Source organism: Thalassophryne amazonica, chromosome 3, assembly GCF_902500255.1.
Source record: "Thalassophryne amazonica chromosome 3, fThaAma1.1, whole genome shotgun sequence".
Lineage (NCBI taxonomy): Eukaryota > Metazoa > Chordata > Actinopteri > Batrachoidiformes > Batrachoididae > Thalassophryne > Thalassophryne amazonica.
Window position 1 is genome coordinate 132994122 of NC_047105.1, and position 27739 is coordinate 133021860.

The window sequence follows — 27739 nt, forward strand, 5'->3', positions numbered from 1 at the left end:
TCATCTTCCAGCAAGACAATGACCCTCATCACAAACTCAAGATATCAAAGGAGTGGCTTCAGGACAACTCTGTCAATGTCCTTGAGTGGCCGAGCCAGAGCCCAGACCTGAATCTGATTGAACATCTCTGGAGAGATCTGAAAATGGCTGTGTACCAACGCTCCTCATCCAACCTGATGGAGCTTGAGAGGTGCTGCAAAGAGGAATGAGCAACACTGTTCAAAGATAGGTGCACCAAGGCTGTAATTGCTGCTAAAGGAGCATCAACAAAGTATTGAGCAAAGGGTGTGAATATTCATGTACATGTGGTTTCTTAGTTTTTTATTTTTAATACATTTCCAAAAATTTCAAACTGATTTTTTCATGTTGTCATTATGGGGTGTTGTGAGCAGAATTTTGAGGGAAAAAATGAATTTACTCCATTTTGGAATAAGGCTTTAACATAAAAAAGTGAAATGCTGTGAATACTTTCCAGATGCACCGTAACATTATTTATTGACTTATTTCCCTCATTACTAGCCCTAATTAGCCTCTGTCCTGACTTTTGTTTTTGGAATGTGTTGCAGGAATGGATGTATGCGTGTGTTGTTCATTCTGGTACATATTAGCATTTCAAATTATTTCTGAAAACCTCCATAAGAATTATCTTCTGACCTGGAATATTTTTGTACTTTGTCATGACACTGCTCTGCTGTCTGCATGTCTCTGTCATTTGTCTTGTTCTTCAGTTATGCAATAAGGTGATCTTCCTAATGAGCTTTGTGGGGAACCGAGGAACATTTACACGAGGCTACATGGCAATGATCCTGGATGTGGAATTCCTCTATCACCTCCTCTACCTAATTATCTGCACTCTAGGTGTATTCGTCCACGTCTTCTTTTACAGCCTGCTTGTGCGTGAGAACACACACACGCACACATGCACGCACACACACACACACACACACACACACACACACACACACACTTCACTAAGGAGTGCAGTGTTCTTTGCTGACAATATATGTAGAGAAGTGCAGTTAAAGCATTTTCATGGTTAGTGGATTAATTCAGAAAAACATAGATACTGAGCGATGTGCTGTTAGCAGTTAGTGTTGGACATGAAGCAGCTGATCAGTAACATCAGCTTTCAAACAGAAAGACTTGTTTGTGATGGCAAAATCTGATTAGTTTTTCATTCAAGATTTTTCTGCACTGGGTTATTATGAAATCAAAACTCTGATTTTATCAATCTCATGTTGTCAATAATCCATCTTATCTGTCCATTAATTAAACTGGGATGATAAGAAATGCTTCTCAATATGACAGCATCAGGTGGTGTCGACTGGTCAGGTCTGGCAGCATGTGCTGGTGCCACGCGTTGTTGCAAACACACTCAGGTTTATTTGGTGTGTGGTAGTGAAAAAACAAATGAATAAATAGTCTTTGCACAAAAAACTGTGTGGTGATGTGGAGGTTATGTTTTGGCCTTCCTTTATCTTGATTAAAAATTTGTTGCCATGCGCATCCCTACATGCACTTTGATCCAGATGCAGATAATGTTCCAACACTGGGGGACTGCTAGTCCTCATCGTGTGCCACGTCTATATATGCTCAGTGTTCTGTTTTACTAGTCGCCACAGCATATCTGACTCCATAACCATCCTTTCCTCAGTAAGTTGTTCTATCACACCAATCATGTCCTCCCTCTTCTCCTACTGCTTGGTGGCTCCATCCTCACCTTTCATCTCCTGGTGTAACACACATCCCTCTTCTGCATATTCCCAAGCCATCTTAATCTCACCTTTGTCACTTTGTCTCCAAACCGCCCCCCTGTGCTGTCCCCACAGAGCTGTGTATATGAGTACAAGAGTCCGCAGTCACACTGAGACATGTCCTGGCAAAGAGGCATGGTCACCATTTTAGATCAGGGCAACAAACAGGTGGAAAATGCTGGAAAACTGCGCATGTTGGCAAAGCTACAAACAGAGGAAGAAGAGAGACAACATTTCCTTACATAATTAATACATTTAATTATTAAATACATTTAATAAAAATATTAATTAATTACAGTAATAATTTCATAGCTGATGACATATTTGCTTTCAGAACTTTTAGCTGATAAAACTATTCGCTCATAGAATCAGAATTCGTTTACAGCTGCAGGTGTCTCGTCTGCGTCGTGTGGTGGAGAACGTATTTAGAGTCCTGTCAAAGTTAATAATTTATTTTATATATATATATATATATATATATATATATATATATATATATATACTGTAATGGATTGATGAGTTGTGCAGTGCTGAACACAGCAGCAGTAGCTGAATGTCTCAGCTCAGCAGCTGGAACAGATCACATCTATGTAACTTTCAACACTAATATTTGGGAATGTGTGGGTGTCAGAGTAAGTTTAATACCTTCCTTACATAATTTAATGTAAATTAATTTTTAATTAATTAATTTACTGGCTTGATATCCAGGTCAGAATGATACACGTATTTTGCAAGCTTTACTCGCGTATCTGCATTGATGCACTAACATCCGACATTTTGTCAATATTTGTCAATATACCCGGTGAGGAGGTGTCATGTCGCTGTCCACGAAGGAACATTCGCATTTAATAGGCAGCACTGGGAGTGCGTATTCTAATACTCATATACGACTCTGTGGCTGTCCCTCTGATATGTTCATTCCTATGGGTATGGGTACAGTCAGATTCTGTAGAGACTTTTAAGTCTAGACTTAATATGCATCAGTTCTCCCTCTCGTTTGGCTAGCATACTGGCATAGTATGGTACTGTGCTTCCTATCCCTTTAAAGTCATTTTATTTGCAACAGAACAGGTCTTGGCCTGACCTTTATCTGAATTCTGTGTCTGTGAGTGAAGCACAGGGTTCGTGGCCGGTGATCACCTGTTTTCCTGTTGATTTACTGCTGTTGAATTATACCTTAGGTGTAGTTTTTCCGGCTGACTGATTCTGCTCTTTTTCTCTCTGTCCGAAGTACGAATGACATCGCATAGAATTGTAGGATTAACGAATCATAACTGTGAGGGGCTGGACTGATCATGAGATACAAGGCTTGACACAGGTGCGGCATGCTGTGGTCTGTGTTTGGGGGTGACCCTGTCATGGGGGCAAGTCCACTGATGGCGTGAAGAATGCTGGATGACCCCTGCCTGTGGTGCTGAAGCCTGTGTGGACTTCTCATCGTCTTTATGTTATTATGTTGTTTGATTTACTGTTTTCTCTTTCTTCAGTTTTGTAGAATTTTGCAAAACCTTATAACTGTTAGAATGGCCAAAGAGGTTTCTTCCTCAATATCATCAGAGGGAGTTTTTCCTTACCACTGTCACCTGTGTGCTTAGTCTAGGGGTTGGTAAGGATAGACCTTACTTGTGTGAAGCACCTTGAGGCAGCTTTTGTTATGATTTGGCACTATATAAATGAAAATTATATAGGTACTATCTCACTGGGCTGCGACAGATTGCTAATGGTATTACAATGGATTTCATGAGATTTCAAGCGATGTTCGCTGGGTGTCGCTATCCTCTTGCTTGAACCGCAGGGCGTCCCTTGTGTCTCACCTGAATTCAAATTTGGTGAGGCATCAAAGGTCCTCACCAAATGGCCATTCAGCACATTGAAGAGCACTTCGATCATATCCTGAGGAGAGGAGGACAGGAGAGTGGATGCAGCGGGGACATCATTCTACAAGTTGATTGAGTCCACTGTCCCCATTATTCTTCAAGGTTTTCTCCTCTGTGGAGAAAAAAGGCTTTTTTATGATTTTATATATATAATGACTTCATGACTTTCTTTGCAAATAAAATTTTAACTATTAGAGAAAAAATTATTCATTACCATCCCAAAGACATATCTTTATGTTCGGCTGCTTTCAGTAATGCTAGTATTTGGTTAGACTCTTTCTCTCCGATTGTTCTGTCTGAGTTATTTTCATTAGTTACTTCCTCCAAACCATCAACATGTCTATTAGACCCCATTCCTACCAGGCTGCTCAAGGAAGCCCTACCATTAATTAATGCTTCAATCTTAAATATGATCAATCTATCTTTATTAGTTGGCTATGTACCACAGGCTTTTAAGGTGGCAGTAATTAAACCATTACTTAAAAAGCCATCACTTGACCCAGCTATCTTAGCTAATTATAGGCCAATCTCCAACCTTCCTTTTCTCTCAAAAATTCTTGAAAGGGTAGTTGTAAAACAGCTAACTGATCATCTGCAGAGGAATGGTCTATTTGAAGAGTTTCAGTCAGGTTTTAGAATTCATCATAGTACAGAAACAGCATTAGTGAAGGTTACAAATGATCTACTTATGGCCTCAGAGAGTGGACTCATCTCTGTGCTCGTCCTGTTAGACCTCAGTGCAGCTTTTGATACTGTTGACCATAAAATTTTATTACAGAGATTAGAGCATGCCATAGGTATTAAAGGCACTGCGCTGCAGTGGTTTGACTCATATTTATCTAATAGATTACAATTTGTTCATGTAAATGGGGAGTCTTCTTCACAGACTAAGGTTAATTATGGAGTTCCACAAGGTTCTGTGCTAGGACCGATTTTATTCACTTTATACATGTTTCTCTTAGGCAGTATTATTAGACAGCATTGCTTAAATTTTCACTGTTACGCAGATGATACCCAGCTTTATCTATCCATGAAGCCAGAGGACACACACCAATTAGTTAAACTGCAGGAATGTCTTTCAGACATAAAGTGTTGTGAAAGTGTAGTGACACGGACCCACAACAGGGGGCGCAAATGAACGGCCAATAGATGAGCCAGAAAGTAACAATTTAATGTTGTGAAACGTGCACAACGAATATACAGACAATCTCAGAATATAATTACAGTCAAATCACAAAGGTGATGTGTGGGCAGGCTCGAGGATAGAAGACGTCTGTCCTGAGATGAACCGGAACCACACAATTTCCTCCGCCACCGAACTCAGAGAATACTGGAGCCGCCAAGTCCCGAATTCCCAGGTGATCACCGTCCCCGACTGTCGGATCTGGTACTGCTGGCGAAAACAAAGACAGTCAAGTGTGGGTGTGTGTACACCCAGTAACAACAGCGGTGGGAATGCCACCTCCACCTCTCACTCAATATGCTGATGTGTTTGCAGTGATCCCTCAGAGAAAAAGAGTGCCGTCCTGCACTCACTCAGCTTCCACAAAACAAGGGACCGGTACGCCTGCAAACACTCACAATGTACATATTACAGATAAACACAAAAAGGCTGAGGATATTACCTACAATGAAGTACGATATCTCGGCAACGAGGTGGAGATGACGTCTGGTCTTTATGGAGTGTGATGATGAAGAATGTGTGACAGCTGTCAGGAATTAATGAGTGACAGCTGTCACTCCCAGCTGTGTCCGTGGCGGCAGCGCCCTCTCGTGCCTGAAGCCCGCACTTCAGGCAGGGCGCCCTTTGGTGGTGGGCCAGCAGTACCTCTTCTGGCGGCCCACACAACATAAAGACATGGATGACCTCTAATTTCCTGCTTTTAAATTCAGATAAAACTGAAGTTATTGTACTTGGCCCCACAAATCTTAGAAACATGGTGTCTAACCAGATCCTTACTTTGGATGGCATTACCCTGACCTCCAGTAATACTGTGAGAAATCTTGGAGTCATTTTTGATCAGGATATGTCCTTCAATGTGCATATTAAGCAAATATGTAGGACTGCTTTTTTGCATTTGCGCAATATCTCTAAAATTAGAAAGGTCTTGTCTCAGAGTGATGCTGAAAAGCTAATTCATGCATTTATTTCTTCTAGGCTGGGCTATTGTAATTCATTATTATCAGGTTGTCGTAAAAGTTCCCTGAAAAGCCTTCAGTTAATTCAAAATGCTGCAGTTAGAGTACTGACAGGGACTAGAAGGAGAGAGCATATTTCACCCATATTGGCTTCTCTTCATTGGCTCCCTGTTAATTCCAGAATAGAATTTAAAATTCTTCTTCTTACTTATAAGGATTTGAATAATCAGGTCCCATCTTATCTTCGGGACCTCATAGTACCATATCACCCCAATAGAGCGCTTCGCTCTCAGACTGCAGGCTTACTTGTAGTTCCTAGTGTTTGTAAGAGTAGAATGGGAGGCAGAGCCTTCAGCTTTCAGGCTCCTCTCTTGTGGAACCAGCTCCCAATTCGGATTAGGGAGACAGACACCCTCTCTACTTTTAAGATTAAGCTTAAAACTTTCCTTTTTGAAAAAGCTTATAGTTAGGGCTGAATCAGGTGACCCTGAACCATCCCTTAGATATGCTGCTATAGACTTAGACTGCTGGGGGGTTTCCCATGATGCACCCAGTGTTTCTTTTTATTCACCTCTTTTTGCTCTGTATGCACCACTCTGCTTTTAATCATTGGTGATTGATCTCTGCTCTCTTCCACAGCATGTCTTTTTCCTGATTCTCTCCCCTCAGCCCCAACCAGTCCCAGCAGGAGACTGCCCCTCCCTGAGCCTGGTTCTGCTGGAGGTTTCTTCCTGTTAAAAGGGAGTTTTCCTTCCCACTGTCGCCAAGTGCTTGCTCATAGGGGGTTGTTTTGACCGTTGGGGTTTTTCTGTAATTATTGTATGGCTTTTGCCTTACAATATAAAGTGCCTTGGGGCAACTGTTTGTTGTGATTTAGCGCTATATAAATAAAATTGAATTGAAATTTATATATATATATATATATATATATATATATATATATATATATATATATATATATATATATATATATATATAAAGCACCTTCTGTTCAGCGGGCTCACCGAAGAGTTCATGGTGTCCAGCAGTCCTGCAGTATAGGGAATCCAGGGATTCAAAGGTGACAGGGGCTGCATCCAGGTGCATACAGGTAGGAAATGGAGGGCAGACAAAGCTTTGGAGGTGTTCTGTAGCCATGGGGCATGCAGGATTGGCTACTTCCCAGTAATCAGGGTGGACAAGGCCAAGGAGAAAGAGCGACATCTTGTTCAGGAGGAAGTTCGGGCAGGCATGGAAGAAGAATGAGCTACCAGGATGGTGGGAATGGGGCAACAAGGAGCTTGGACTAAATGGGAGAATGCCCTGCAATGAAAGATCACCTGGTCCAACATCTGTAAAGCAGACTTCTGGTGCATTTTTAGTCCAGGCTGTTTATGACATCCTACCAAGCCCAGCTAACCTCCATGTCTGGGGCAAGTCAGACTCACCAGCCTGCCCTTAGTGTTTGGGGGCAGGCACTATCGTTGGCACCACAACCAGGTCCTTAGGGCAATTGCTGACAGCATAGGCTATGGCCATCAACACCATGAAGGGCCACCACAAGCCGACAACCATCAGGTTCCATAGAGCCGGAAAGAAACCCAGCACTCAACCATGGGTGAAGTCTGGCCTCCTCATCTCTGCCACTGACTGGTAACTTGAAGTAGATTTGGACAAACAGCTGAAGTTCCCAGCCAAGATAACATCCACATGGCTCCGACTGGATATGATCATTGTGTCAGACTCAACCAAACAGCTGATCATTCTGGAGCTCACAGTGCCCTGCGAAGACCGCATGGAATAAGCCAATGAAAGGAAGCATGCCAAGTACCACGAGCTGGTGGACGAAAGCAGGAGGCAAGGTTGGAAGACATACTGCAAACCTTTGGAGATGGGTTGCTGAGGATTTGTAGGGTAGTCTCTCTGCAAAGTTCCCACGTTGCTGGGCCTCTCTGGTGAGGTAAAGAGGAAGGCCTTTAGGTCTGCTACTGATGCTGCAGAGAAAGCCACAAGGTGGCTATGGATCAAGAGGGCAGATCCGTGGGCAAACATTGCTATGACACAGGCCGGAGTTTCATCCAACCCGGTCAGGGTGCCTGGGCAAGGGTGTCTGATGTTGTAAGACCTGAAACACCCAGTGACCCCAAGTGACATCACTGATGATGTGTCCTAGCGCATCTGCAAGATGTATCCTTGACCTATTATTATTTTTTAGTATTTATTAGTTTACTATGGCAGCTCAGTGGCTTCAGGGTTTGCACTGTTGCCTCACAGCAAGAAAGTCATGGGATTACTTCTCACCTGGGCCTTTTTGTGTGGAGTTTGCGTGTTCTCCCTGCGTTTTTGTGAGTTCTTGCCGGGTGTTCCAGCTTCCCCCTCTTACAAAGACATGCAGGTTAGGTGAATTGGTGACTCAGAATTGACCGTACGTGTGTGTGTGTGTTTGGCTGTCTATGTGTGGCCCTGCGATAGACCGGCGTCCAGTTCAGGGTGTACCACACTGCACCCCCTAAGACTGCTGGATAGGCTCCAGCTCCCCCAAATCATCAAGATCTTTGAACCTGCGAAGGCCACGCTCAACATTCCTGAGAGTGCCATGTGACATTCGAGTGGCTCTCATGCGATATGTATGCATACATTTTCACCATGAGTCCATGCGATATTCAGCCCACATAACGTGTCATTAGTAACAGTTCAGTGAAATACCTTCTGACAATTTGTCACTAATTTGTCCAACTTCGTTCAACCCCCCAAATCCGACGTATTGAACAAAGATTGACAGTATCTGAACGAATCAATAAGTAAAGCTCCTATGAGCTGAATGAAACATCCTTGTATTGCTAATGAATCATTCATGTTTGGGACGAAAAAGCAACATTGTTGTACAGAAACAATAGTGTTAAGAACGTTTTATCAACTAGTTTAACTATTTATGCACGTTTCAACCATTTGTGGCTGGACTGCATGTGCACACATGTTGTTGTGAAGACAACATCTCTCACCTGTTGTCAAAACAAACAAAGTCCCACACTTGCAAGGACTGCGGACATGAAGACAAGGCTGGCTGCACTCGGTTTTATACCCACTTTCGGTTATGTCATCATGAATGTTTCGATTTGATTTGCAGGCGTTTCGGTGATGGGAAATGTACCGGATCTTTCGTCCATTTTTTCTTGACAATTTATGACTTTTTATCCTTTGTCCAGCTATCGCTGTGTGCCGTGAGACTGGGCCCTTACTAAAATCCCATATGTTGAGTAATAAATTGTGTGGGCATTCCAAACCTTTGCACTCTGGGTGTAAGAATGTTTTGTGGGTGATTTACCAAGAATACATGCACACAACAGCAGGGGGTAATGTGGCATAGATAGCGGTATGTAAATGAGAATTTTCAGTGTCTTGATGGACCTAAGTGCAAAATGAAATACAATCAGCCACTTGCAGGTTTGTGGACAATCAGACAAATACAAAAATTTTAACTACAATTTACCAATTCAAAAATAAACCTGCCTTGAAAATGGTTTGTCGCGTGAGGTGTCATGTCTAAAGTCTAAATTATTATTATTTTTATTTTATTTTAGTATTTTTATTTTATTATTTATTATTATTTTAAGCAAAGAATGAGAAAAAAACTTTGTCACTTTAAGGACATGACTTGCCATTCAAACAGTGTAAATGACTGCGTCCTAATTGCCACAGCACCATTTTTAGTGCTGCAATACAACACTCCACTATTAAATGTGGCACCAAAAAGAAAGAAAGTGTCAGATTTTTCACTGTAACAAGCCAGTTTCAGAGCAGTGAAAAAAGTATTGCTCTTTGGTCATCAGCGTATTGCTTTATGGAGGGAGGATGATGAGAAGAGCTGTGACGTGCTAGCGAACTCAGCCACCTGCAACAACAGCACTTTGCACCTGATTTTCCAGACTTCCCTGCGATCCTCAGCTGCTGGTTACTTCCTGGCTGCTGCAGTTCTCTGTGCGGACTCCCAAGTCCCAACATAATACCAGCCAAAACATAGCACGATGACATCACCTCCAAAATATTTGAAGGGGGTCAAAATGCAATCCGATCTTCTTATTAATTTTTTGAAATACAGAAATACAAATTTTCTTTCACCAAAACATAAAATCTAGGCTTGCATCTCAGATATACTTTCTGGCAAATTGTAGCTGAACGTTGAGGTCTTCTTTTTCAGAAAATCCTCCTCTACATCACTTCATCAGGAAGCTGCATGTTATATTTTAATTAATTTATATGTAGTTGTAGACATTTGCGTTCAGTTTGAGTTTAAAGAAGATAACTTTGGATTTATTTAATTATTTGTATTTGAAATGGCATAAAAAAAATTAAAATGTGTGAAATCCCTATCAGGTCTGGATAGCTGGTTCGGCTGGGTGCAAATGCAGGACTCTGACAACAAGCTCTGTAGGTAAAAGCAGTTTGCTGAAACAGTAAACGAGGTCCGGTACACAGTAAAGCAGTCTAACAAGAACAATAAAACCAAAAACATCAGGCAAAGGCGTGGTCGAGGATACAGGCAGGTAGTCAGAACACACAAGAGGCAAGCAGGTCGAGAATACAAACAGAGCTGGAGAGAAGGCACTAGGCGCATCAATCTGGCACATGACAAGGGGAGCCGAGGAGCTTAAATACACCCAGGTGATGAGGTGCTGATTGGGGACAGGTGTGCATGGAATGAACCAGAAGGAGGGCATGATCAGAGAGAGAGGGAAACACCCACCACCAAGAGTCAGCAGAGACAAACAAGAGAGAAAGGGACAGACAGACCCAACAGAAAAACCCCAGCAAGAGACTAAACGTAACAGAACCAACAAACAAAGCCCCAGTCCTGACAATTACAAGTTTTCGAATACATTTGAGTACAGTTGAGAAACACTCCGTGGCATGCATTTTTAAGTGAAATGCATCATCCTGATGTCAGAGAGCAAAATTAAGAGGTTATTTTAGTCCTTTAGACAGCAAAATTAACAGGTTATTTAATCAACAGCTGCCTGTTCATTTAAAAATCACTGGGGGCTAGCACGGAATGGCTTAACATGACTGACGTGAAAAGTAGGGTGAATGCACATGGTGTTGGGTAACCAGAGCCGAACCGAAACACGATTGATGACCTTAGTGATGGGGAATGGACCAACGAACCTGGGAGACAGGCTACGTGGAGTCCCACGAAGAGGCAAATGGTGGGTGGACAACCAAACCTTCTGACCAACAGAGTATACAGGAGCTGCTGAACGTTTACGGTCAGCCGCCTCTTTGTAGAGAGCCGAGGAACAGCCGAGGGCTCGCTGAGCTCGCTTCCAGGTCCGTCGGCACCTAATGACCAGACTGAGAGCTGATGGAACCGGGGATCGTAGAACAGTAGGTGGAAACAAGGAAGGCTGGTGACCAAAGACAACTTGAAACGGTGAAAACCCAGAGGACGCAGACGGAAGACTGTTGTGTGCTAACTCTGTCCATGTTAACTGTGTGGACCAGGTGGACGGGTGCTGTGATCACAGAATTCTAAGTCTTTTTTCTAACTCTTGTTTAAAGCGTTTGGCCTGACCGTTAGCCTGTGGATGGTAGCTGGACATTAGACTGGAGGTGGCCCCAAGGAGACGGCAGAATTCCCTTCAGAACCCAGAAACAAACTGTGGACCCCAGTCTGAGCCAATGTCCCGAGGAAAACCATGGAGACGAAATACATGACTGAGCATAATCTCAGCCAGCTCTTTGGCAGAAGGCAGTTTTGGCAAAGGCACAAAATGACTCATCTTGGAAAGATGATCAACAACAGTCAATATTACCGTATGTCCTTTGGAAGGAGGAAGTCCGGTGACAAAATCCAACGAGATATGTGTCCATGGTTGTCTAGGAATAGACAATGGCAACAGTGAACCAGCAGGCGGGCGAGTTGAGGATTTATGCATGGTACAGACCTGACAGGCATTCACAAACTCAGTAATATCATTTAACATATGCGGCCACCAAAATCGTTGTTGGAGCACATGGCAAGAAAACCAATTACTGTGACCCCACTCGATAACTTCCCCCCTAAGAGGACCTGGAACAAACAATTTCCCGGTAGGACAATCGGTCGGAATAGATTCTGTCTCCAGAGCGGCCATAACACGGGATTCAATCTCTCATGTAATGGTAGAAACGAAACAGGAAGGGGGCAAAATGTTACCCGGATCTACAGGCGCGTCAGAGTTATTGTACTGCCTAGATAATGCATCTGGCTTTCATTTTTCAACCCAGGCCGGTAAGTGATAATGAAATCAAATCGACTGAAAAATATTGCCCACCATGCCTGACAAGTGTTCAAACATTTGGCTGACTGTAAATAATCCAGATTTTTATGATCTGTGTAAATCAAAAATGGTATTTTTGCCCCCTCAAGCCAGTGTCGCCACTCCTCCAATGCCACCTTAACCACTAGCAGTTCCCGGTCGCCGATGCTATAATTGCGCTCTGCAGATGACAATTTGTGAGACAGAAAGGCACAACGATGTAACCGTCTGTCTGCGGGGCACATCTGGGATAGGATAGCTCCCAAACCAACATCCGAAGCATCGACTTCTACCACGAACTGCCGTGCGGGGTCAGGAAGGAGTAGCACAGGGGGCTTTGGTAAACCATTGCTTTAGGACCCTGAAGGCCTCGTCACATTCCGGAGTCCATTTGAATGTTCGTAATGACGAGGTCACATTGTAGAGTGGAGTAGCCACAGAACTAAAGTTTTGGATGAACTTACGATAGAAGGTAGCAAATCCCAAAAATTTCTGAACGTCCTTGTGACTACAAGGCACCGCCCAATCACGTACCGGTGCAACTTTGTCAGGGTCCATTTGGATCTTTCCCTCAGCAATAACGAACCCCAAAAATGACAGTGTAGATTTGTGAAATTCACATTTTTCTGCCTTGACATACAATTCGTTCCGTAAGAGAGTTTGTAACACAGTCCGCACATGCTCAGTGTGTGTATCTTGGTTGGGAGAGGAGATCAATATATCATACACAATACAAATTTATTCAGGTATTCCCGCAGTACATCATTTACCAGGTTCTGGAAGATGGCTGGTGCATTAGTAATCCCAAATGGCATTACCAGATATTCATAGTGACCAGTACGCGTGTTAAACGCCGTCTTCCACTCATCCCCTTGTTTGATTCTGACCAAATGATAGGCATTTCGAAGCTCCAATTTAGTAAATATTTTGGCGCCCTCTAGTGACTCAAAAGGAGAAGACATCAAGGGTAAAGGGTAACAGTTCTTGACTGTTATGTCATTTAACCCCCAATAATCAATACAGGGCCGAAGCGTCTTATCTTTTTTCTCCACAAAGAAAAATCCTGCACCTGCAGGAGACGAAGAGGGCCGAATTAACCCAGCATCAAGCGACTCTTGTATGTACTCCTGCATGGTGGTGCGTTCAGGCGCATACAGCAAATACAACTTCCCCTGCTGGGGACTGGTTCCTGGTAACAAATCAATTGCACAATCATATGCACGATGAGGTGGGAGCAACTTAGCTTTTGCCTTGCTATACACGGCAGCTAACTCATGATAACAATCTGGAACCCCCGCCAAATTAGAAGGTATGGGCGACGATCATGGCGTGGAGCTGGTTAGACACTTCCCAGAGCAGGAAGAACCCCATCCTGTAATCGTACCATTAATCCAATTGAAGTTTGGACAGTGCTGTTGCAGCCGGGGATTCCCCACAATTACCGAGTGAGTCATATTATTGAGAACAAAGAAACTGATTGATTCCACATGATTCTCATTAATAGTGAGATGGACTGACTGAGTTCTGTGTGTGATTTGGCCGAGTTCGAGGACATCCATCGCCCTGACCACCAGAAGTCGTGAGAGGCAAAACAATCTATGGTGCATGGACCTGGCGAGAGAGGATAGCATCAAATTAGCGTCAGAGCCAGATTCCACAAAAGCATGTACCATTTCAATGTCCTGATCAGATTCCAATTTAGCAGAAATTACATTCTGAGAGCCCGAGAGAGAAATTGTACTGTGACTCACCCGCACGGAGGTTCGGGACCTCGCAGAGGCAGCCCTGACTGGACAATAAGAAATCACATGACCTGACTGTCCACAGTAAAAACAAAGACCGTCATCCCGTCTGCGCTGTCATTCCTCCTGAGACAGGTGCGTTTGGCCGAGCTGCATCGGTTCTTCGGTTCCAGGAGATGCCACATTGACATCAGAGTGGTGAACAGAGGTTTGATTCAAGTGCGACAAGGAAGTGTTCTGGGGCAGATGACGCGGCTCACATCGCGGACGTTCTGCCAGGTGTCGGTCATGTTGGGAAAGTGTAGGAACACGGACCCACAACAGGGGGCGCAACTGAACGGACAATGGAGTAAGTCAAAATAACAAAGCTTTACTGTTGTGAATGTGCACAACGAATACAACCAATCACAGCAATGGACAACAGTCAATTCACAAAAGTGTCGTGTGGGCAGGCTCGAAGATAGGAGACGCCTCTCCAAGGTAAGACCGGAACCACACGGCTTCCTCCGCCACAGGACCCTGGGAATACTGGAGCCGCCAAGTCCCGAACTCCCAGGTGGCCACTGCCTCCGCGTGTCGGACCTGGTACTGCTGGCGAGGAACAAAGGACAGTTAGATGGGGGCGCGTTTGCACCCAGGACTCCGAACAGCAGGGAAGTTACCTCCACCTCTCGTTGGAACAGTAATCCACAAACTAGCACAATCCAAAAAGATACACTCCGTAGCTTCGATACGTTACCTCTCTGGTAGAAACGATATCTCGGCAATGAGGTGGAGGTGCCGTCCTGCTGATATACCCCACAGATGATTGCCGTCAGCTGTCTCAGGTGATGGGTGACAGCTGTCACCGTAGCTGCTCACGTGAGGCGGCGGCACCCTCTGGTGCCTGGAGCCCGCCCTCCAGGCAGGGCGCCCTCTGGTGGTGGTGGGCCAGCAGTACCTCCTCTTCAGCGGCCCACACAACAGGACCCCCCCCTCAACGGGCGCCTCCTGGCGCCCGACCGGGCTTGTCCGGGTGGCGACGGTAGAAGTCGGCCAGGAGGGCCGGGTCCAGGATGAAGCTCTTCTTCACCCAGGAGCGTTCTTCGGGACCGTACCCCTCCCAGTCCACCAGATATTGAAAGCCCCGGCCCATCCGTCGGACGTCCAACAACCGGCGCACTGTCCAAGCCGGCTCGCCATCGATGATCCGGGCAGGAGGTGGTGCCGGACCGGGTGTACAGAGGGGCGAGGTGTGATGGGGCTTGAGCTTTGACACATGAAATACTGGATGGATCCGCAGTGAGGCTGGAAGCCGAAGCCTCACTGCGGCGGGATTGATGACCTTGAGAATTTTAAACGGTCCTATGTATCTGTCCTGCAGTTTTGGGGAGGCCACTTGTAGTGGGATGTCCTTTGTGGACAACCACACTTCCTGCCCGGGGCGATACGTAGGGGCCGGGGTCCGCCGCCGGTCTGCATGGGTCTTCGCCCTCATCCGGGCCTTCAACAAAGCAGAACGGGCGGCACGCCACACCCGACGGCACTTCCGCAGGTGGGCCTGGACCGAGGGCACACCGACCTCTCCCTCAACCACGGGAACAATGGTACCCCAAACACACCTCAAAGGGGGAGAGGCCGGTGGCTGATGACACTTGACTGTTGTGGGCGTACTCGATCCAGGCCAGATGAGTACTCCAGGCCGCCGGGTGCGCGGCTGTCACACAACGCAGTGTTTGCTCCATTTCTTGATTGGCCCGCTCTGCTTGCCCGTTGGTCTGGGGGTGATACCCGGACGAGAGACTGACCGTGGCCCCCAGTTCCCGGCAAAAGCTCCTCCAGACATGCGAGGAGAACTGGGGACCGCGATCGGAGACGATGTCTGATGGTATCCCATGCAGGCGGACGACATGGTGGACCAGGAGGTCCGCTGTCTCCTGGGCCGTTGGGAGCTTCGGGAGGGCCACGAAGTGGGCCGCCTTGGAGAATCGGTCCATTATCGTGAGGATCACGGTGTTTCCCTGGGACGGCGGGAGGCCCGTGACAAAATCCAGGCCGATGTGGGACCAGGGGCGATGAGGCACGGGGCACGGGCAGCGGTGAGGCACGGGCAGCGGCTGTAGCAGTCCCGGAGCCTTGCGATGGTCGGCCTTGCCCCTGGCGCAGGTGGTACAGGCCTGGATATAGTCCCGGACGTCGGCCTCCAGGGACGCCCACCAGAAGCGCTGCCGGACAACTGCCACGGTTCTTCGCACCCCTGGATGACAGGAGAGCTTAGAGCCGTGACAGAAGTCCAGGACTGCAGCCCTTGCCTCTGGTGGGACGTAAAGTCTGTTCTTTGGTCCAGTCCCGGGGTCCGGGCTTCGTGCCAGGGCCTCCCGGACGGTTCTCTCTACGTCCCAGGTGAGGGTGGCCACGATAGTGGACTCCGGGATGATGGGTTCCGGTGGATCCGACAACTCCGCTTTGACCTCGTCTTCGTGTACCCGGGACAAGGCATCCGATTTCTGGTTCTTGGTCCCGGGCCGGTAGGTGATGCGGAAGTCAAAACGGCCGAAGAACAGTGACCAGCGGGCTTGCCTGGGATTCAGCCGCTTGGCGGTCCTGATATACTCCAGGTTCCGGTGGTCAGTGAAAACCGTGAATGGCACGGACGTTCCCTCCAACAGGTGTCTCCACTCTTCAAGAGCCTCTTTCACCGCAAGGAGTTCTCGGTTGCCGACGTCATAGTTCCGTTCAGCCGGGGTCAACCTGCGGGAAAAATAGGCACACGGATGAAGGACCTTATCGGTCTTCCCACTCTGGGACAGCACAGCTCCTATCCCTGAGTCCGAGGCGTCCACTTCAACCACTAACTGGCGACTAGGATCGGGCTGCACCAGAACGGGTGCAGACGAGAAGCGCCGTTTCAACTCCTTGAACGCGGCCTCGCAACGATCCGACCAGGTGAAGGGGACTTTTGGTGAGGTCAGGGCTGTCAGGGTTCTAACAACCTGACTGTAGCCCTTAATGAACCTCCTGTAGAAATTCGCAAAGCCGAGGAACTGTTGCAGCTTCCTACGGCTTGTGGGTTGGGGCCAGTCTCTCACCGCTGCAACCTTGGCCGGATCAGGTGCGACGGAGTTGGGGGAGATGATGAACCCCAGGAAGGACAAAGAGGTGCGGTGAAACTCACACTTCTCGCCCTTAACAAACAGCCGGTTCTCCAATAACCGCTGCAGGACCTGACGTACATGCCGGACATGAGTCTCAGGATCCGGAGAAAAGATGAGTATATCGTCTAGATATACGAAGACGAACCGGTGCAGGAAGTCCCGCAATACGTCGTTAACCAAGGCTTGGAACGTCGTGGGGGCGTTGGTGAGGCCGAACGGCATGACCAGGTACTCAAAGTGACCTAAGGGGGTGTTGAATGCCGTCTTCCACTCGTCTCCCTTCCGGATCCGAACCAGATGATACGTGTTTCTAAGATCAAGCTTGGTAAAAATCTTGGCTCCATGCAGGGGCGTGAACACCAAATCCAACAGGGGTAACGGGTATCGGTTGCGAACCGTGATTTCGTTCAGCCCCCTATAATCGATGCATGGACGAAGTCCGCCATCTTTTTTACCCACAAAAAAGAAACCTGCGCCCATCGGGGAGGTGGAATTTCGGATCAACCCGGCAGCTAACGAGTCCCGGATGTAGGTCTCCATTGATTCGCGCTCAGGCCGTGAGAGGTTGTACAGTCTACTGGACGGGAACCCACTGCCTGGAACCAAATCGATGGCACAATCGTACGGACGGTGGGGGGGGAGTGTGAGCGCCAGATCCTTGCTGAACACGTCGACAAGGTCGTGGTACTCCACCGGCACCGTCCCCAGATTGGGCGGGACTCTGACCTCCTCCTTAGCTCGGGAGCCGGGAGGAACCGAGGAACCTAGACACACCCGATGGCAGGTCTCGCTCCACTGAACCACTACCCCGGACGGCCAATCAATCCGGGGATTGTGCTTCAACATCCAGGGAAAGCCTAAAACCACACGGGAAGTGGCCTGAGTCACAAAAAACTCGATCACCTCCCGGTGGTTTCCTGACACCACCAGCGTTACAGGTGGTGTCTTATGTGTGATCGGAGGGAGCAGGGAGCCATCTAGCGCTCGAACCTGCACAGGCGAGGTAAGCGCCACCAGAGGGAGCCCTATCTCCCTGGCCCATCTGCAGTCCAACAGATTCCCCTCAGAGCCCGTGTCCACCAGTGCTGGGGCCTTCAGGGTTAAATCCTCATACAGGATCGTGACTGGGAGTCGTGTAGCAATGTGGGTGTGTCCCACGTGAATGTCTCGGCCCACCCCTAGCCCAGTCTCTAGGGGCGGGCGTTGGTGTTGTAACCGCTCGGGGCAGTCTCTCACATGGTGCTCTAGTGCACCACAAACAAAACAAGCTCCATGGGCCCGTCTCCTCTGTGCAGCTGGTGCCCTAAATGTTGCCCTACTCGTGTCCATAGCTTCGTCAGTAGGGGGAGCTGTGGCCCCACGGAGCGCAGGGGCCGTGGAGCGTGGGGAAGGCGGAGCGCGGTCGGAACCGGAAGGGAGAGGGACGGCGCGTGCCCGGCCACGCCCTTCGTCTCGTTCCCGCCGACGTTCTTCTAACCGGTTGTCCAACCGTATGACAAGATCGATAAGCCCGTCTAAATCCCGCGGTTCGTCCTTAGCCACCAGGTGCTCCTTGAGAACCAAAGACAGTCCGTTTACAAAGGCGGCGCGGAGGGCAGCGTTATTCCAGCCGGATCTCGCAGCCGCGATGCGGAAGTCGACTGCATAAACAGCTGCGCTCCGGCGCCCCTGTCTCATTGACAGTAGCACGGTTGAAGCGGTTTCTCCTCTATTAGGGTGATCGAACACGGTTCTGAGCCCCCTCACAAACCCATCGTATGTCAGAAGGAGCCGTGAATTCTGCTCCCAGAGCGCTGTAGCCCAAGCGCGTGCCTCACTGCGAAGCAGGTTTATGACATAAGCTACTTTACTAGCATCGGTCGCGTACATAACGGGACGCTGTGCGAAGACGAGCGAACACTGCATCAGAAAATCCGCGCACGTCTCCACACAGCCTCCGTACGGCTCTGGAGGGCTTATGTATGCTTCCGGGGAAGGAGGGAGAGGTCGTTGAACAACCAGTGGAACGTCAACGTTACGCACAGGATCTACGGGAGGGAGAGCCGCAGCGGCGCCCGGAGGGCGCGCTTCCACCTGCGCGGCGAGAGCCTCCACCCTGCGGTTCAGGAGGACGTTCTGCTCGGTCATGAAATCCAACCGAGTCGTGAAAGCGGTGAGGATCCACTGCAACTCACCGATTACCCCTCCCGCGGACGCCTGCGCGTCCTGTTCTTCCATTGGCCGTTCAACAGCCGGTTGACGCCCGTCGGGATCCATGACGCTGGCCGAGATATCCTGTTGGGAAAGTGTAGGAACACGGACCCACAACAGGGGGCGCAAATGAACGGACAATGGAGTAAGTCAAAATAACAAAGCTTTACTGTTGTGAATGTGCACAACGAATACAACCAATCACAGCAATGGACAACAGTCAATTCACAAAAGTGTCGTGTGGGCAGGCTCGAAGATAGGAGACGCCTCTCCAAGGTAAGACCGGAACCACACGGCTTCCTCCGCCACAGGACCCCGGGAATACTGGAGCCGCCAAGTCCCGAACTCCCAGGTGGCCACTGCCTCCGCGTGTCGGACCTGGTACTGCTGGCGAGGAACAAAGGACAGTTAGATGGGGGCGCGTTTGCACCCAGGACTCCGAACAGCAGGGAAGTTACCTCCACCTCTCGTTGGAACAGTAATCCACAAACTAGCACAATCCAAAAAGATACACTCCGTAGCTTCGATACGTTACCTCTCTGGTAGAAACGATATCTCGGCAATGAGGTGGAGGTGCCGTCCTGCTGATATACCCCACAGATGATTGCCGTCAGCTGTCTCAGGTGATGGGTGACAGCTGTCACCGTAGCTGCTCACGTGAGGCGGCGGCGCCCTCTGGTGCCTGGAGCCCGCCCTCCAGGCAGGGCGCCCTCTGGTGGTGGTGGGCCAGCAGTACCTCCTCTTCAGCGGCCCACACAACAGGTCGATCCGGATAGCCAGTGCGATCAGCTGGTCCAGGTCTTCAGGTAGTTCGGTGGCGATAAGCTGATCTTGAATCTCCGCGGCCAGTCCCTGAAAGAAAACATCCTGAAGTGCGGATGGATTCCACTCGCTCTTGGTGACAAGAATGCGGAAGTCAACTGCGTAGTCAGCCACTCAGCGAATGCCCTGCTTTAGCCTCAACAGGGAGTGTGCCACCTCGCCTCCCAGCGACATGTGTTGGAATACCTGCTGAAGCACTGTGGTGAATGCTCGGAGGGAGGAGCAAGATGGCGACTGACAGTTTCACTCCACGGTAGCCCATGCCGCAGCTTGGCTGGACAGGTGGGAGATCATGTATGCTATCTTTGTCTTGTCAGATGGAAGCATAATGTACATTACTTCATAATGCAGCTCACATTACGTGATAAAGGGCATGATATCACCCGTCTCTCTGGAGAAGCGCTCCGGGCGGGAAAGTTGGGTGTAGATGGCGGCCTCTGATATGGAAGCTGAGGAGGCGGTAGGCGGATGTGGTGACGAAGAACTGACATTGCTCTTTGCCGGGTCTGGGCTGGCCTGAATAGAAAACTTCGACAGGAGTTGTTCTAACTGCGAACTCACGGAGGACATGAAGATGTCCTTTCACTGAGCTAGCTCACCGAGGCCAGTGCTGAGAGCGGCGAGCCGATCCTCTTGCTGGGCAAGCTGCGTACTGTGGTGGCGTACTGCAAGCTGGAAAGGCGTCGAGTCCGCTGCGTCCATTGTTGGCCAGATTGATCTATCAGGTCTGGGTAGCTGGTTCGGCTGGACACAAATGCAGGACTCTGACAACAAGCTCTGTAGGTAAAAGCAGTTTACTGAAACAGCAAACGAGGTCCAGTACATAGTAAAGTAGTCCAAGAATAACAAAACCAAAAAGCATCAGGAAAAGGCGTGGTCGAGGATACAGGCAGTTAGTCAGAACACACAAGAGGCAAGCAGGTCGAGAATACAAACATTGCTGGAGAGAAGGCACTAGGTGCATCAATCTGGCAAATGACAAGGGGAGCCGAGCAGCTTAAATACACCCAGGTGATGAGGTGCTGATTGGGGACACTCACTGATTTCAAAATGCAGCTCTTTTCAACCAGACGTGCGCTGCCATGACATGTCAATCATCTGTGTCCAATCAGATTTCAGGGGAGTCCAGTGAAACTCTGGCCTCTGCTCTAGCTCCACCCATGCCAGGAAGTGTTCAACATTTGACTTTTCCTGTTTCACCGTGGACTCAAAATTTGGCACTTCCTGTTTCAGTGTGAACTTGCCACTGAGTTCCAGCCAGATTCCATGGGATCTCGTCTGTCAGTCCAGCAAGTGTTTTAACCAGGAAGTGTTTGACATTTCCTGTTTCACTGTGAACTCAAAATTTGGCACTTTCTGTTTGGGACTCCCTGTACCATAGAGCGAGCTTCGCGCTGCTGCATGACGCTTCGCTCGTATTATCGTTGTTCATGAAGATTTGCAGTTTTGAACAAACTGTCAATAAAACACCCACTTTGTTGTTTTCCATTTTTTCTTGTTTATATAGAAGAAGATGCAGCAAAACTTTTGAATATTTTAATTGAACAACTCTAAAAAGTGCAATTCTGCAAATATTTAAAATGCAGAAATATTGTTTATTTAACTATTTACAGGAAGCCAAATAATGCTTTCAGGCAGCAAGGTGGCTCTGTGGTTAGCACTGTTGCCTCACAGTGAGAAGGTCATGGGTTTGATTCCCAGCTGTGGCCTTTTTGTGTGGGTTTGCATGTTCTCCCCGTGTGTGTGTTCTCTCCGGGTGCTTCGGCTTCCTCCCACATCCAAAGATATGCAGGTTAGTTGGATTGGAAACTTGAAACTGTGTGTGAATATGTTTGTCTGTATGTGGCCCTGTGACAGACTGGTTTCCTGTCCATGGTGTACCCCGCCTCACGCCCTGACTGCTAGGATAGGCTCCAGCCCAAGTATTCATAGCTTTTGCCATGAAGCTCAAAATTCAGCTCAGGTGCATCTTGTTTCCACTGATTATCCTTAAGCTTAATTGGAGTCCACCTGGATTAAACTCAGTTGATTGGATATGGATTGGAAAGGCACACACCTGTCTACATATAAGGTCCTACAGTTGACAGTGCATGTCAGAACACAAACTAAGCATGTAGTCAAAGGAATTGTCTGTAGACCTCAGAGACAGCATTGTCTCAAACCACAAATCTAGGGAAGGGTACAGAAACATTTCTGCTGCTGTGAAGGTTGCAATGAGCACAGTGGCCTCTATCATCTGTAAACAGATGAAGTTCACATCCACCACGACTCTTCCTAGACCTGTCCGCCCGTCTAAATTGAGCAATCAAGGGAGAATGGCCTTAGTTAGGGAGGTGACCAAGAACCCGATGGTCACTCTGCCAGAACTCCAGCATTCATCTGTGGAGAGAGGAGAACCTTCCAGAAGGACAACCATCTCTGCAGCAATCCACCAATCAAGACTGTATGGTAGAATGGCCAGGCGAAAGTAACTCCTTAGTAAAAGGCACATAGCAGCCCACCTGGAGTTTCCAAAAGGCACCTGAAGGACTCTCAGAACATAAGAAAGAAAATTCTCTGGTCTGATGAGACAAAGATTGGATCCTTTGGTGTGAAGGCCAGACGTCATGTTTGGAGTAAATCATGTACCATCCCTGTAGTGAAGCATGGGGATGTTTTTCAGCAGCAGGAACTGGGAGACTAGTCAGGATTGAGTGAAAGATAAATGCAGCAATGTGCAGAGACATCCTGGATGAAAACCTGCTCCAGAGCACTCTTGACCTCAGACTGGGTCAACGGTTCATCTTTCAGCAGGACAATGACCCAAAGTACACAGCCAAGATATCAAAGGAGTGGCTTCAGGACAACTCTGTGAATGTTCTTGAGAGGCCCAGCCAGAATCCAGACTTGAATCCAATTGAACATCTCTGAAGAGATCTGAAAATGTCTGTGCACCGACACTCCCCGTCCAACCTAATGGATCTTAAGAGGTGCTGCAAAGAGGAATGGCCAAAACTGCCCAAAGATAGGTGCGCCAAGCTTGTGGCATCATATTCAAGAAGTCTTGAGGCTGTAATTGCTGCTATAGGTACATCAACCGCACTCTAAAAAATTAACCACTGAAAAAAAGTGATGTAACAATTTACATAGAAGTTATTTCAACTTAACTAGAAAAGTCTTTTGGCATTAATTCAGTTGAAAGTTGAAATAAATTGTTACATCAATTTTTCTCTTAGAGACAGTTCCTTTTTTAGAGTGTAAGTATTGAGCAAAGGGTGTGAATACTGATGTACATGTAATTTTTATTTTTACTTTTAATAAATTTGCAAAAAAAAAAAAAAACTTTTTCATGTTGTCATTATGGAGGTGTTATGAGTAGAATTTTGAGGGAAAAATTAATTTACTCCATTTTGGTAAAAGGCTGTAACATAGAATGTGGAAGTGATGTGCTGTGAATACTTTCTGGATGTGCTGTACGTCTTTCTATTTTCTATATCCAGAGTCAATGGTGGTAAACTCTTTACAGTTTTTACATGTATTTTTCTGTATAGTGTGCCTGCAAGACACCTTTGGAATTTTTGGGGTTGGGGGGCCTTAGAGTGTGAGGCGGGGTACACTCTGGACAGGACACCAGTCTGTCGCAGGGCCACATATCGACAAACAAACACATTCACACCCACACGCAGACCTACACACAATTTAAAGTTTCCAGTCCACCTAACCGGCATGTCTTTGGATGTGGGAGGAAGCTGGAGCACCCGGAGAGAACCCACGCAAACACGGGGGGAAACATGTAAATCTACACAGAAAGGTCACAGGTGGGAAGTGACCCTGTGACCTTCTTGATGTGAGGCAACAGTGCGAACCACTAAGCCACTGTGTTGCCCTGACACAGCTCATGAAACGGGAATTCTACTATAAATATGAATTATCATAGTGTACTGTGTAAGATACACAGATCAAAACTGGAAATTGTGCCTGATTAACCTTGTGATTCTGTTTGAGTAATACATTTAAACATTATGAGCATGAACTTAGTTCAGCCTATTATAACATTTAACATCAAAATGAAATGACTGTTTATCAACACTGATGACTAAACATGCCGCAGACGAGAACGTTAGCAAATGTCAGCTGATCAACATGACCACACGACACAAAGTTAAATTACTTCTTTTATAAAATCTATCTCATCCAGCAACATAATAAATGTGTAGATACTATTTGATCGCTCGCTAAGATTAGATTAGATATAACTTTATTGATCCCTTGGGAAGACTCCCTCAGGGAAATTGAAATTCCAGCAGCATTGTATAATAGCACACAGAGTAAGAAGCACACAGAGAATCAAAAGTGAAAGTAAAAAAGAAAAACAGTTTGCAAATATAAATGTTGTTCATTCGGCTGCTCCAGGTTTTGTTCGGGGTCGCCTCAGTGGATACAGCCTGATCCGCATTGGTAATTGGCACAAGTTTTACGCCAGATGCCCTTCCTGATGCAACTCCAGTTCTACCTGGAGAAACACACACACAGCCGCTGGTGTTCCAAAGAGGTCTCTTATCCAAGTACTAACCAGATCCTGCACTGCTTAGCTTCTGAGATCTGACGGGATCAGGCTGACACAGAGCAGACCGGCTGCACAAATATAAATATAAATACACATTATAAATACCAGCCATACTGATCAATACTGGTTTACTGGCTACTACTGTTCCTCTCATTCCCGTCCTCTGTCTTCCTGTTACTCCTCCTCTCCCTGAGTGATGGGTTGTACAGTCTGATGACCTGAGGGACAAAGGAGTTTGTCAGTCTGTTGGTCCTGCACTGGGGAAGGAGCAGTCTGTGACTGAAGAGGCTTCTCTGGTTGCTGATGACGGTGTACAGAAGTTGACTGGCATCATCCATAATGTCCATCAATTTGTCCAGTGTTCTCTCCTCTGCCCATCACCAGAGAGTCCAGCTTCATGCCAACCACAGAGCCAGCCCGCCTGATCAGTTTGTCCAGTCTGGATGTGTCCTTCTTGGATGTGCTCTCCCCAGCACACCACAGTGTAAAAGAGGACGCTGACTACTACGGACTGGTAGAACATCCACAGATGTTTCCTGCAGATGTTAAATGAACGCAGCCTCCTCAGAAAGCTTATGCAGGGTATATACGTTAAGATCTCAGGTTACGAACAAAAAAAGTAAATTTCGGCGCTCCAACATTTCTCACCCCTGACTGCTCAAATGTTGAAAATGTTGGAGAGAGGGGAGATTTAGCCACTATGATGTTGGACCCACCAACATAATTGGCCATCATGGCCATCCTTCTCCAACATTTCCCTGTCCGATGCTTTGCCAGCAGCTGGTTCAAATCCCCATCAGACTGGAAAAATCACAAATCCCAAAGGGTCCTTGGGTGATGTTTTTAATCCTTAAGTTGTTCTTGATTTATAGTTGAGCCCCTTCCATGACAGCACCCTCTCATGCAAACAATGGAGTGTGTTTGATTGTGTGGATGTGAGGTGTCACTCTAAAGCACTTTTGTAATGAAAGTGATACATAAATGTTGTTGTTGTCCATTCTGCTGCTCCCGTTTTGTGTTCGGGGTCGCCACAGCGGATACATCCACATTGGTAGTCATCAGTGTGCACTGGGAGTAAATCGGCAGGCACCTCCTTTGGCCAACAGTCGTGTAGATTTTTCTAGTATGGTGCTGGGCAACTGTATTTGTGGCAGGTTTTGTTAACATCAGTCTCTGATGTGGAAATTTGTTATTGTGACCTGCTTATTTGATTTGGCACAGTTTACGCTGAATGCCCTTCCTGACTCAGGCAGTCAAAGACAGTGATTTGGAAAGCCAAAGGGATTTTAAAGCACCGGCAATATCTTGAAAGGTTGGTGTTTTTAAAATAATAGTTGCTTTTATTAAGCTACAGAGTCTAAAACTTGCTGCAAATATTTGAGTTCTACAAACTAACTAAACTGTATTTTTCATAACCACTCATAATATATACTATGTATGACTCTTAATTACCTCACATTTACACACAGTTCCCTTCTTCATACAAACATTGTTGACACAACTGTGATCTTTGCTCTTTTCAGCTCTTTGATCTGGTTTACCGAGAAGAGACTTTGCTGAACGTAATAAAGAGTGTGACCCGCAATGGACGCTCTATTGTTTTGACCGCCGTGCTGGCTCTTATCCTTGTCTACCTCTTCTCCATTGTTGGATACATTTTCTTCAAGGATGACTTCATTTTGACTGTGGACAGGATACCCAATAAGACACTTGGTAAGTTACTGGACCCTGCTCTCATGTTTTATTAGTTTCTTTTACTTTGACTAAGAGTGAGTATGCCAAAAAAAAACAAAAAACCTGCATTTGACATATTGAAGGTGGAACTGTGACAAATGGCTGAATGGCTGTATATATTGTCTTCTCTCTGAACAGAGCATGGACGCAGTATTGTGGGCGAGTTATTTGCTGGTCGAGTATTTCAAAGAGAAAATGTCGAGAACTGTTCAGAAGAAGTTGTAATGGATGGTATGTAGTTTAGAATATCTGTGTGTGTGTGTGTGTGTGGGGGGGGGGGGGGGGGGGGGGGTGTCATATGCAAAATATGTCTCGTCCCATGTTCCTATGATTTTCTTCAGAGTGCTCTAACCTGCTCCCACTTTCAAAAAAATGCAGGTTATTTTAATTGGTGACTCTAAATTCACTCATACAACCCCTGGCAAAAATTATGGAATCACCGGCCTCGGAGGATGTTCATTCAGTTGTTTAATTTTGTAGAAAAAAAGCAGATCACAGACATGACACAAAACTAAAGTAATTTCAAATGACAACTTTCTGGCTTTAAGAAACACTATAAGAAATCAGAAAAAAATAATTGTGGCAGTCAGTAACGGTTACTTTTTTAGACCAAGCAGAGGAAAAAATATGGACTCACTCAATTCTGAGGAATAAATTGTTGAATCACCCTGTAAATTTTCATCCCCAAAACTAACACCTGCATCAAATCAGATCTGCTCGTTAGTCTGCATCTAAAAAGGAGTGATCACACCTTGGAGAGCTGTTGCACCAAGTGGACTGACATGAATCATGGCTCCAATGCAAGAGATGTCAATTGAAACAAAGTGTTGGGAAAGTGTAGGAACACGGACCCACAACAGGGGGCGCAAATGAACGGACAATGGAGAAAGTCAAATCACAAAGTTTTACTGTTGTGAATCCACACAACAAACACAACAGATTACAAATACAGCAGTAACCGAATTCCAAAGGTGTCGTGTGGGCAGGCTCGACGATAGGAGACGTCTGTCCGAGTCGAACCGGAACCACCCGATTTCCTCTGCCACCGAACCCCGGGGATACTGGAGCCGCCAAGTCCCGAACCCCAGGTGGCCACTGCCTCCGCTCGTCGGATCCGGTACTGCTGGCAAGGAACAGAAACAGTCAGGTGTGGGTGCGGCTGCACCCAGCAACACACAGGGTGGAAACACCACCTCCACCTCTTGTCAGGAAAATACAGGTGAGTGCAGGAATGTGAGTACTTATCCAAAATACAGTCTCCTGCTGTCTTTTCTCTTTCTGTGTAAAGGCAAAAAGTATTTAATGGTCAAAAGATGATTTGTTTGGCTGGATACGTTACCTCCTTGGTAGAGCGATATCTCGGCAATGAGGTGGAGATGCCGTCCTGCTGATATACCTCCCTGTTGATTGATATCAGCTGTCTCGTCTCAGGTGATGGGTGACAGCTGTCACCCTGGCTGCTCCTGTGAGGCGGCAGCGCCCTCTGGTGCCTGGAGCCCGCACTCCAGACAGGGCGCCCTCTGGTG

At 47.0% G+C, this 27739-nt stretch overlaps 1 protein-coding gene across 1 annotated transcript in view; it reads left to right on the forward strand.

Annotated features, from left to right (window-relative positions):
• The window catches only part of LOC117507641 (inositol 1,4,5-trisphosphate receptor type 1-like), a 535403-nt gene that overhangs the window by 421428 nt on the left and 86236 nt on the right, over positions 1 to 27739 (forward strand). Inside the window, exons 54-56 of the mRNA XM_034167459.1 lie at positions 729 to 893; positions 26003 to 26192; positions 26352 to 26444. Of these exons, the coding sequence (XP_034023350.1) occupies positions 729 to 893; positions 26003 to 26192; positions 26352 to 26444 (448 nt within the window). The remainder of the gene's footprint in view (positions 1 to 728; positions 894 to 26002; positions 26193 to 26351; positions 26445 to 27739) is intronic.